General features: G+C 37.7%; 1 protein-coding gene across 7 annotated transcripts in view; it reads right to left on the bottom strand.

The window, feature by feature from the left end:
• FANCC (FA complementation group C) overlaps positions 1–13,196 on the bottom strand; it is a 65,468-nt gene that overhangs the window by 3,122 nt on the left and 49,150 nt on the right. For all 7 annotated transcript variants that reach the window (XM_027653275.1, XM_027653281.1, XM_027653278.1 and 4 more), the window contains 5 exons: positions 11,246–11,298; positions 8,573–8,672; positions 6,609–6,684; positions 5,711–5,792; positions 2,258–2,429 (listed from right to left, as the gene is read on the bottom strand). In XM_027653275.1, coding sequence (XP_027509076.1) covers positions 2,258–2,429; positions 5,711–5,792; positions 6,609–6,684; positions 8,573–8,672; positions 11,246–11,298 — 483 coding nt within the window. The remainder of the gene's footprint in view (positions 1–2,257; positions 2,430–5,710; positions 5,793–6,608; positions 6,685–8,572; positions 8,673–11,245; positions 11,299–13,196) is intronic.

Raw genomic sequence — 13,196 nt, 5'->3', positions numbered from 1 at the left:
CAGCAGAACATGGTCAGATTTTTGCATTGTGGGAAAAAGAACAGAGGCTCCTCAAGGGCTCATTTCAGCATTGCTGCTATAAATCAATTAAATCCCCATGCAACCTGACCTCAGCTGATAAAATGTTCTGGTAAGAATGAAGTTTTTTCCTTCTTCCTGTGTTATTTGCAACTTATGTTTTTATGTTGCGAGTTAGCCAATAAAACCTAATTTTTAATGAAAGTAGGAAACAGAAGATTTTGGCACCTACATAATGGAAAAAAACTATAAGCAACTACTGCAAAAAATCCTAACAATAATTCTGTTCTCTGTATTAAAAATGAACCAAACAAACTTGTAGAACAAACACAAATGAGTGATTGCTGGAGCAATGGAAAAACACGCCACTGCAGACCCAAAGGAAAAGGACACCCGTTTCTCAACCATATTCACTGGGACAATTTGTTTCAGACATTGACCCACCCCTTTAATAAATTCACATCAAACAGTCTCAAAAAGCTGTTATTCTTGAATTAAGTAAGTGCACAAATAATATCAGAATCTACAGAAAGATAACTGGAATTCAGGATTCTTCATCCCCCTGTGCATCCTGTGTGCCAGCGACTGCGGATGGATGGCAGAGCTCACGTACCCCAGGAGTCTCATTCTTAGTGCCAACCTCCAAGTATTGTTCCTTCAACCTTTCAGAACCTAAAGCTATAAAAGACTCCACCAAATTCATTGAGAAGCTGAGTATTTAGTCCTCCATACATGAGTGAAGTCTAGTGAACAGCAGAAGTAGTTCCTGTGCCACCTTAATCCTTAACTGGTGAGTGGTGCAGGGGTTCAGGTGGAAACCACTTCATGTAAAAGAGCTGAGAGCTAACCTGCCAAAGGACAAATTAAAAAAAAAAGCAAACAGCTAACTATAGGCAGAGGCTTTGCATGAACTGTGGGAATGCCTCTGAAATGGCCTGACCTATGGGGGGGGGGGGAAAAAAAGGTCTTAGTTCAAGTACCTAAGAAAAGAACGATAATGAACTGAAATATCAGACCTGTGGGAAAAGATGAGTAGCTGCATGGGTTGTCAGTAGAAAAGCTCCTTTCTCACTAAAGTTTGTCATATGTTATGACAGAATAACAAACTGATAGAACAGGGGACAGCCAGGGAAATTATTTCCTATATGGGACAAAGGTATTCCATTCTTTAGGGTTGGAGTTAGAACAATATTCCACACACTGATCTGCACCTGTAGTGCTTCCATTTCGTCCACTCATGTTTATTGCTTCCATATTGCCTTCCTTCCCAAAACTGCATTCTAAAGCCAACCCTGACTCCTTTACTTCACCATAGCTCTAACAAAACTCTGCTCAGCCAACATCCCAGACAATAAGAAACTCAAGAGAAAAAAAATTTACAAATGATTGATTGGGATATGATCCTGTGTTTGTAGTGCCATCTGGGTGGTGAGAGGGGGAGGAAAGGAAATAAAATATTGCATAATACACTGTTGTACATGGACCATTAAACATAAAATTAAAACATATTTTACTATTGTTCTGTACTGAGCTGCATTTTTAAATCAAACAGAACCCATTTTCAAATTAAGGAAAACCAGAGAAGTTGCAGCCAGATTCTGAATCTGGGCTTTGTGGATTAGATTGCTTAGGCTAGATCAAACTTGCATAATAGGTTTAAATTAATAGGTTTCAAGTATTTGCATGCACACACAGACACACAGCACTCTCTGTGTGTGCAGTGCAGTGCATAAGGTTAGAACACTGTTCCTTCTGTCAGAAACACAGCATATGGGAGTATTACCTACTTATTACATTACATGCCAACAACTAGTAAGTATATGTAAGAGAAATCAAGATAGACAAGGTTAGGATTCAAGACTGTGTCTGGTAAGTATCTTTTCTGCTTCAGCTGCTGTGATTTCTTGTGTTTCCTTCTCAGCAGATGCCACAACACAGGCCACACTAATTTAAAAAATACCATCACCAGGGTAGTTTTACTTGTGATTAAAAGCACCCAAAGAAAGCCAAGAAGGTGCTAATCTATATAACATACTTTCAAAAGAGGAATAATGTTTTCTAAATGTCACAAGAAAATTCAAAAACATTATCTTTCAACTTCTCCACTGCCACAATTCCCTGGAGACCTTGTAAAGACAATACCTTTATTTTTTCTGGTGTGCATTATTTGTTTTATAGCAATAAGATATACTCAAACTATTGACTGCTTATTGCCACTTACTGTCCCTACATCACCCACCATTGCCTGAGTCCTTTGTTGATTTTCATTCTGAGGACAGTAGTAAAACGCCAGCAGCCACAGCAAAGCATCTGGTTGTACAGCAGCCTTCAGCAATTGTTCTGCTGCAATATCCAGCCATTCTCCAAAACAAGCAACCAAATACCAGGTTTCAAAAAGGTCAGTGAGAGAACTGGAAAATAATGAAGATAAAATTAAGTATTTCTCATTATTTGACATTTTTAGTTATCTTAAGTTAACTGCAAAGGGTGCTGCCAGTTGACTTTAAAGGAATCTTTGAACTACGCATCAACAGACAATGCCTCAGCTGCTTTGTACTGTTTACTCTGAAGTCAGGACTTATCTGAAGTGATCAAGTGAGACACACACAGTGCTACCAGAGATTAACTTTGGCAGCAGAACAGACTATCCACAATCCATTATTCTAATAAACTGTGACAAAATACTATGTATGAAAATATATATAATAAAATTAAACTCTACTGTTTATACTCTCCAGTTGAAGGATTTTCTAAACTTTCAATCATATCTCAAGTATTACACTCTAACATACTGTTGCCTTCCACTTTCTCTCTGTTGCTTTCCAGGGTTATTTTCTGGTTTTTGGTAATTTATGGAGCACATCTTTTTTCATAATTCATGAGGAATTACCTTTAGATGGACTAAATATAAAGTTTTAAAGGATATTCATCTCCTGACTCTTAAAATTCATGTCCTCTTTAATGAAAATTTTGAAGGTGTTTACAACAGGGTTATTGCTGTAAGAAAGGTGAGAATGGACTACCTCTCATCTCTATAGTTTCTCACATGCACTCCTCTAAAGTTAGAAGAGATTAAAGACAAGAGAAGTAATGGGGAGATGCAAACTAATGGCAGGTGTCTGAAACAAAAAGTTAAGCTATATATGGAAGGACAAACAGAAGGACAGCTAGGAGATGAAGAACCAGGAACAATTATTCCTAACAAATTTTGCAAAACTTGGAATAGAAGTTTTTCTTATGTTTTATTCCTAGGGAATCCAAAAGGTGCTGTACCACCTTTCCCAGGAAACTCTAAGAGACCTTAGAAATTTCAGGAGTTAATGAAGTTGTCTGAGACCATCACATCATTTGGGGAACATGACAAGGTCATAGCTTTATCTTAACACTTCCCTGTACCATTACAGTGCCTGTTTTGGAGTCATGTACCCTCCACTTCTGACCCCACTGCTGTTTCTGCCCTCTCTGTACTGGTACCTGTGTCCCACTGTTGTTGCCAAAAGTGGCCCTTTGCTTTTTCTGGACTTGCCCCCACAAAAGGTACCTGAGTTGATTTCTGGTTTAAAATGTCATATAAAACTTACTATTCACTGAGATGACTACATATAATAATAAAGCTGTTGATTAGAAGGACATAGAAAGCACTTTGCTGTAAGATTCTTCCCCTGGACTCAGCACAGGTGAGGCCACCCCTGGAGTGCTGTGTCCAGTTCTGGGCCCTCAGCTCAGGAAGGACATTGAGGGGCTGGAGCAGGTCCAGAGGAGAGCAACAAGGCTGGGGAAGGGACTGGAGCACACGTGCTGTGAGGAGAGGCTGAGGGAGCTGGGGCTGTTCAGCCTGGAGGAGAGGAGGCTCAGGGGAGACCTCCTCACTCTGCAACTCCCTGACAGGAGGGGGGAGCCAGGTGGGGGTAGCAGCAGTAGGACAAGAGGGCTGGGTCTTCAGCTGTGCCAGGGGAGGTTTAGGTTGGATATTAGGAAGAATTTCTTTCCAGAGAGGGTGCTCAGCCATTGGAATGGGCTGCCCAGGGAAGTGGTGGATTCTCTGTCCCTGGAGGTTTTTAAGATGAGACTGGATGTGGCATCAGTGCCATGGGCTGGGAACCACAGTGGGGTTGGATCAAGGGTTGGACTTGATGATCTGAGGTTTTTTCCAACCCAGCTGATTCTATGGTTCTCTGGTTCATATTTGGTGTAAAATAAGACTACTGACAATCAATCTATATAACAGAGAGGATGGAATACAAGAAGCAAGAGGATATGCTGTATAATGGTATTTTTTTCTCCTCTGCAAATCTTATTAAGTAGAAAGCATGTAGAATCAGGAATAAAGCAATAAAAGAAAATTCAATGCAGCTTCCTCATGGATGTTAGTATTTAAAAATGTGTTAGATCCATTTTCTTTGTAACTGAGAGGGGTTTGATAGAAAACATTGTTGCAGGAGTTCTAAAGGAAGTAAGAGTATATTCAGGCAAATACAATATATTCAAAGTAGTGTACTATGAAAGCAAAGGGGGAAAAAAGACAATACAAGCTAAGAAAGGGCTGGTAACAGAAGGAGAACAGACATGCTTATATTATTGTAATGTATTAGGATGGATGTATTTGTTTTATTTGTTTGTTCTAAGCTTCAGTTATGTGTTTCTTTAAGAAGCCAGAGTCAGCTCCTGGTCACATTCCAAGGACAGAAAGATTTGACACACTTCAGGGACAAACAGGCAAGACATGGCACCAAGCTGCAGCTCATAGAGAAAGTGAGAAGCTACAGGCAGACAGTCTGGCCTCAGAGGAAAATGAAAAAAAGCTTTTTTTCTGCCACTCAGCAACAAAGAAAAGCCCCCGTGAGTTAACTGAAACCAAGCATGGTCACAAGTATCTTTTTTCCAGGACACAGGGAGACAGCTGGGTATTTTGTTTTGCAAGTCTGTTAGGCCAAGGTGTTCTATGTTTCTTTTGAAATATCTCAAGTTTTAAATCAAAATTAATTTCGTTTCTTTGAATTTAAAAGCTGTTTAACATTCTTTGGGCAGCCCACTCTCAGAGCAGAGCTAAGCAGACATGTATCCGAGCTCTGTCCGAGTCACATCTCATCATACTCCTGATTAGAAAGCATTACAGGGCAGCAGCACAGAGAAATATATGTGTTTTCATTTTTTCATATAGACCCCTACCAAAGCAGAATTCATGTAAATAAACAATATCAGTCACAATTGCAACTATTTGGACAATAAAAAGAAAAAGCCAAGGGCAACAGGTCAGAGACATGGACTGTCAGCTCAAAGAGTAATGCAACAATGATACTGCAGTCTGGCAGGCAGATATTTATGAAAATAATCAAGAAGCTTGAAGTTTGGATGTTTCTACAACCCTGCAGAAAGCCAATCCCAGCTTCTTCATCAAATAGTTTTAAAAGTTTTTGGGAAGAAGTGGGAGAATAAGCATTTCCATTATACACCTACTTATTTGTTGAAAGGAGGACAAGATTTTGTTTATTCAGAGGCATATTGGTCAGGTATATAAATACTACAAAGTTCAGGTTCAGTAAGTAATCTAATTACTATTCTTTAAAACAAAGCTCCCTTTAGAGAATAATAAGAAAATGAAGAAATGTAGCCACTAAAGACTTCAATTGACATGACTTTTTGCAAGGTAACATGCAAAGGACAAAAAGGTAGAAAATCTTACACTGCTTACCTAATGTTTGTATCTTCTACTAATGCTTTGAGCATATCTGAAATGTTTTTCAAGTGTTGAGACCAGGATGTAGTTGGGAGTTCTGAGGATGGAGGATGAAAATAAAACTTTTTAAAATCCTAGTCTGTCCAACTAGGACATAACAGTGAAACCAACCACATCAAGCTAACTTCAACATTTCTGCAACTCGATTCAGTTAGCACACAGGATTTAAGATTTCATTTTAAATTTTCCCATTTTCAACAATACCTATTGCTGTGTTTCATAGAACAATTCACTGTCAAGGCCATGTGAAGAAGTACAGCTAGGAATATTCAAATGAGGTTGATGTTCCTTTGTGTAATTGCTACCTCAATATTAATATAAAATCAGTGGAGTAACATTCTCAGAGACTCTTGTACTGAGCTTAAATTATTGTTCATAAAAAATGGAACTATGTCAAAAAGTGGTTTCCTGATGTGTATGACTGGAAAACCTGAATAAAAGTTGGGTTTGCAGTCTAAAATATCAGCAGAATTCAACCTTCAGAGAACAACAGAAAGCCTCTTTCTTGTAATAGACATATGAAATTTTTCATTGCAACAATTACTTATAAGATAAGAAGATGCAGTATATAGATCCCAGTAACATGGCTTAATTCCTACACAGTTAGGCACTCTTTCTTTGTCATTCACTTCTGGTTTAGTTTTTGTTAAAGTTACATCTATAGTATTGTTACATAAGAATTAGATGTTACTGCAGAAAAATCCATTAAAAGAATATTGTTAAAATTGCTAAGTCAACCACACCCTATTTAGGAAATGGCAAATCTTTGTCTCCATCCCTTTTAAAGTTATTTTAAGACATATCCAGACCATGCAGACTGGTAATGCTGCAAATAGTTCATGAAGGAACTTACCAGAGGGATGTCTGAGTAAAGCTCTTACCAGAGGCTGGTGGTGGCAAGGAAAGTATGCCTTCAATGGGAATTTATGCTAAGACACAAAATCATTATCTTAACTGGTTTCTAGTCAGTTTTCAAAACAAAATCACAGTCAACAATCTCATCTAAGGTAGTAATTAACAATATAGACTGAAGCAAGAGAACAGAAAATTAACACCATATTTCATTTTAGGATTTTGCATAAAGAAATGGGATATTTAGGAAATGCTTATGAAAAGTAATTATTTTAAAAGTATATGCATCACAAAAGATTCAGAGCAGGGAAAAAAATATGACATCTTAATAGTCTTAGGCTTTTGCCCTGTAATCACAAAAGTCTTCTTCTTAATATGCAGAGGTTAAAAGAGATACTAATTAGTTTAAGTTAATTTTCCCTTGTAAACAGATTCATGGATCATATTAAACTAAGAACTAATAACATCTATAGAATCTGAGGACTTTATTGCCATCTGTTCAAAAACAGAAACCTAAAATCCTTAGGATCTGACTCAGTACCAGGTAGGGCAGTCACAGGTAACAGATTTGCCCTGTATTTATCTGGGTATGTGCAATTTGTGTCCTGTCAATGCTGGTTATTGAGTAACTGAGTAACTGAGACAAGCTGCACCATACCTTTAATCTATTTGTTCTGCAAACACCTACTACAGGCACATCTAACATGTAGCATGTATGTGCAAGTGCCACGTGGACTCCCTCTAAGGTAGAAAGAAAAGCAGCTGAATGGCCAGGCCCAGAGGGTGGTGATCAGTGGCATAAAGTCTAGTTGGAAATCACCAACTACCAAGAGTACAGCAGAGTTCAATACTGGGCCCAGTCCTATTTAACATCTTCATTAATGATCTGGGTGGAAGGGGAGAGAGTTCCCTCAGCAGCTGTGGTGATGACACAGAGCTGGGAGAAGTGGCTGGTATGTGAGAGCATTGTGCTGCATTAAGCAAGACAGCTGTCTGAAGCTGGAACACAGACTCAATCACTCTCCTAATTAAAGGCCAGTACGTCCCAAATTACAAGAAGCCCCAACATTTCCTTAACTACCATCTCCCTCAAAAGGTGCAAAAATCAAAGGAACTGGAAATTTTCTTAACTCTAAAGTGAAAGCTACTAAATGACAGAGTACTTTCCAAACTTGCATCATATGAATTGGAGTTCAAAAACCAAACAAAATGGTCAGAATGTGAAATGACAGTGTGACTTGGGAACCTGAAATCAAGTTTGCAACCTATAACAAGGTAAGACCTTTTCACATCTGTATTTTGAAATTTAAAACCAAGAAACTGATTTTCCTCTTGTTTAAATTAACACATCCAAAAGTAATTCAACTTAATTCAGTTCAGTAAGATCTGTATAAAAATCTGTGCAGAAGAAGAGATACTAAGCTGGGAAATTTGAAGATCTAAACCAAGGAAAAGTTCTGGGAAGCCACTATTGAAGACCAGAAACTGAAACCAGTATGTATTCTGTGTCTTTTATCTCCTGAATAGACAAATATGACTATTCAGTATCTTACTTCTAATTATTTAGGGGACTGGGGATGTGGTTGTTTTCCCTGCTTCATTTACTATCGGAGACCCTGCTACTGCAGAAGAAAAACATCTAACATTTTTTATCTTTTTTATCAAAGATGGGTGCTTATGATCATGTTCACTCTACAGGCAGAAACTTCAGCATCAGAGGAAACGAGCCTGGCTGCAGGAGTACTCCAGGGTAAAGTTAGGTAAACTGCTCTTACACACTGGTTTCACAATATAATTTTATGCACAGGTGAAAATGTTTGAACTGAACTTCAGCATATCTATGCAGCTGTAGAGAGATGCTATTATGTAGCTAATTATATTGTTACCTCTCTTAAAATTCTTTATTTTCTTGTGAAATTTTGTATCTTCTCATGGAAAAGAAGTTAAGAAAGAGATCTTGACTACCTGCTCGTTTTGATTCTGACGAGCCTCAAGGAAGAGCTGTGTAAACACTTGTATTATGGTCATAACTTCTGAAGCTCCATCAGTTTCCAGCAGTGCATTCCTAGGCATTGAAAAGTTAAAATATGACAGATCAGATAATTAGTCTGCCCATCACATCACTGTTAATCGAAAGGAAGAAAAAAAGGTATATTCTTTGTATGCTGTAGGTTCAAGCTGTGTCTGAGCTTATTACAGAAGTGTGGACACTAACAGAAACACTAACTTTGTAGGCTTTTTAGATTTTATTTTTAATTTAAAAAAAAATAAACCCTGTACACAACTCCAGCAAATAAACTAGATTTAGTAAACATCTACAATATATATGCAGACACACATCATTTACCCCAGCAACAACAACTTTATTAGTCAAATCTGGCATCTGAAGAGTTTTATTGGGTTAAGAGCAACTATTCCCATGATGAGGTTAAGCATACTTTAGTGTTTTGTGGGACTGCATCTCATAGGCCACTCTAGAGTTCAGGAAGGTGAATGCTGGAACTGGCCTTCCATAGTGCATAAGAACCTTGACCAAATGGAGCAGAAAAAATCATGTGGGCAGCAATTTTCATTCTCTTATTTGAAAGACATCTAATAGTAACGAGAAAAAATGTTCAAAGTAAGTTGCCAGCAAGAGATGTTTTTTATTAGAGAATTGTTTCATTCCTTCCATAATGATCTAAAAGATACGAAGAGCTAACAAATTACTGTAACAGATAAATTTTACAAACCTATAAGCAAATATAATCACTGATGCAAAAAGAAGAAATGGTACACAGAAACTTAAGACAGTTGTAGGGACTTCTGTATAGCCACATATAGCAAGAAAACATTGGGAAATAGAAACAGAAGTAAATATCCTTGTGATAAAATAATTTAGCACAATTAACCTCAATAAATGTACGCAAATAGCAGGAGAAGTTATTCCAGAAAAAGTCACAACGCTTAGATCCACACTTCTAATAGAACATTAACCCCAAAAATCAACCAAGTTTTGTGCCAGCTATAGAAACCTAACAGTTTCCAAGCAAGGAAGAACAAGTTCTTTATCAGCAGTTCTCTAAAATCTCATGTGACTAAATCTGGAATAGTATCTTAAAGTCTGCACACCACTTGACAATAATTGGAAGGATATCAGAGAAATACAACAAAAGAAACACAAAGCTGCATAAACCAACTTGTCTGCAAAAGCTAGGTAACATACACAGTTTGATGTAAATACCAAGAGGACTGGAAACAAAGTATTTTTAAAATATATTAAGATTTCAATATCAGCAGTGTACAGGAATAAGCACACTACGTAGAAACAATTCAAAGCAAACAAGGGAGCAGGAATGTAGGCTGAGCAAGAGGAAAACATGATGATTTTTAAAGACAATTTGGAACATTAATAGAAGTGCAAAGTTTTATTAGGAAACACTGTGCTGGACGAAGTCCTGCATTAGCTAAGAAACAGCAAAGAAACAGCATCTCATCCACTTCCAGTATCTACCAAAGGGAAAGGATGCAAAAGAGTTACGTAGTCTCATGTTATTTTTAAAAAATATTTTATACACCATGACCATAAATAAGCCAAGAAGCTTGAACAAATTTTGTCTCCCTGGACCATCACAATATGCAGCCTCAGCCTAGGACATCAGTACAGGTCTGTTCAAGTGCCATCTACTTGTAAGTGCATCTTGCACTGGGGAAGTGCCTGGTCTCAGCTCCTCAGGGAACGCTCAGCTGTGTGCAGACACGGGGCCAGAGCAACACGAGGGACTGCAGAGCAGCAGCTGCCAAGTGCTGCCACTCTCAGAACACAGTGCTTTGCAGTTCCTACAGCAGACTCCTCTGTCAGTGCCTGTACAAACCTGAGCATGCACGGACACACAGACACCCTCAAACACATGTACCTCCTAGGAGCCCTGTTTGCTTAAGTACACACTTGATGAACAAAGAATGTCAGTCGCTAAATACATTATTGTTGTATCAAATCTGTAATACTGATAGCCCTGGCAGTAGATCTACTTAAAAATAATAAGTATTACGTCAAGTGAAGCACAGAGAAAAAGCCACTGAAAACTGAGTAGAAAGGACTGGAAGCCCCCATGTGGCAAACAGTATATATTTCTTCCAAATAATTTTAATGCATTCAAAACCAAACTCATTATTCACAGGCAGATGAATAGTTTAATGCCATTAAGAGCGTACCTAATATAAACCCTGAAGACCATTAACATAATGTAAAAGAAGCTACAGTGGTAAGTGCAAATGTTTTTGCTAAATTCCACCTTCATGCTGGCATAGCACAAACCATTTTAGCATTTATAATTTTCACCTCAAAATCATATTTCAACCACAAACCTCTACTGAAGTACAAAATAAATTATAATTTTTAAAGGCTAAAATACAATGTAGTCAACTGTACCAATTATATCATTATGTAACTTTTATGTAAAGTTCAAAAGATTTTAAACATTTTTCATTATTTGCAGTGTACTACCCAAAAGGGAACTCTAAAGAATACAGGTAAAGAAAAGGACATCCTGAAACTACAATACATCACAGACTACAATACTGCTTCTTCTCATGAAGAAAACCTCAATGTTTAAATGGATTATTTGAAACTCTCCCCACTATCATTTCAAAACTTACTTGAAAATTTCATTTACAACTCTGAAAATGGCAGGATGGCTCGCTGCTTGTGGCTGTTGATAAACAAATGAAAGAAAATAAGGTATTAATAAGAAACAACTCACACAACTGCCACTGTATAATTCACAGCTTAACTCATGGATGCTATTACACAGCCATTATTAAACTGCAACTCTCAGATCAGCTCTTACTAACCCCTCAGATTTTCTCAGGATTAGCATTCTTAGGATTCTACACAGCAAGACCAAGCAGGCTCAACAGCTGATAAATGCAAACACCTGGGATCCCAGGCTGTTTATGACAACAATCACCACAAATACTGAAGGTGGCAGACAGAAAGAGCAGGTTGTTGCATGCAATTGCTTTTCTCTCCCCTTCGCAGGCAATCCCTTTTGGATGTGCTTTGAGACTCCTGTTACATCTTCAACATTAAACTCCAGAAATTAAATTGATTTTACCCCCTCTGTCTTTAACAGCATTGCATGCATTTTCATCCAAGACAGTTTTTCACAGTATTCTCTTCTTCTGTGAATTCAGAGTTGCCAGTAGAAGCTAAATCTCTCAGTGCACCACAATGTGGTTTTTTAAACTAGTGAAGGTTTTTACCATGCTACCACACAAAAGACTGTTTTAAGGAGGTTGTTATATTAGACATGCACTAGTAGACACACTACTTTCTAATTCCATATTCTCAGGCTTTTATAGACCATCTGGAATAAAAACTATTTACACATTCCCCAAAGTACCAAGTTAAAGCCTAAGTTAAAAAAAAATCCTCACTTTCTGTGAGGGGGACACCTTATCTTCCTCTACAACTACCTGAAAGGAGGGTGGAACTCGGTGGGAGTTGGCTTCTTCCAGGCAAGCAGCAACAGGACAAGAGGACACAAGTCTCAAGCTGTGCCAGAGGAAGTTCAGGTTGGATATCAGGACGAATATTGTCATTGAAATGGCGGTTAAGCATGGAAACAGGCTGGCCAGGGAGGTGGAGGAGTCACCATCCCTGGAAGTGTTCAAAAAACAACTGGACATGGCACTTAAGAGCTATGGTTTAGTTGCCATGGTGGTGTTAGGTCAAAGGTTGGACTTGATCAACTTGGAAGTTTTTTCCAACCTTAATTATTCTATGATTCTAAGATAACAAGGTGGAAAAACAAAATGCAGCAAAACAGGTGGTTTATAAAGAAGAAGCCAACAAATTTTAAGCCCTCTCAACCTATTGCACTTCTCTTGCAAAGTAACTTTGAAAGAAATAAAACTTATTTGGAAAGCTATCTCAGAAGCAAACACAAACTATAAATGACACCCATTCATTCACATCTCTTTTTAGATACATGGGCTCTAAAAGTCTGTGCACACACATATCTATCCATTCTTGGTAAAGCATAAAATACTAGTTGTTAATGCCCTTCTACAAACCTCAAAGTTGTGTCAGAAAGGAAGACATTTACTCACCCATCCAATGCTGAAAAAGCTAAAAAACCATCTGTGATGGTCACTTGTTTTTATTACTTCTGAGTAACCGCAGAATTTCCAGTATTAATTTCAGTTTAGCCCCAAACCCATAAACACAATAGCATACCATATAAACACAAGTTAGTGGACCATCACACTACAATTACTCTTGGAATTAAAATATATGAGTATTTCATATCTAGTTTCTTTCATAATAAGTATGGTGGTTTACAATTATCTGGCTACCTCAGATCTCTATGAGGTTTATGTACAATATGGTTACTGTATCAAGGCATTTTATTTAGATATATTACTCTGATAATACATTTACGAGAGATTATTGAAATTTCCTGCTTATAATGTACTATAATCAAATCACTAACATATTTCAGCCTATTTGTATTCCAAAGGTTTTCTTCCAAATAGAAAAATGTAAATATAGTTTTGTTTCATGATTCTCCTTTCTATTACCATATCCATAAGGCAAACAGATCTT

The sequence above is a fragment of the Corapipo altera genome, unplaced genomic scaffold, assembly GCF_003945725.1.
Source record: "Corapipo altera isolate COAL_440 unplaced genomic scaffold, ASM394572v1 61305, whole genome shotgun sequence".
Lineage (NCBI taxonomy): Eukaryota > Metazoa > Chordata > Aves > Passeriformes > Pipridae > Corapipo > Corapipo altera.
Note: the sequence above shows the minus strand (reverse complement) of the source record. Positions and strands in the feature narration are given on the sequence as shown.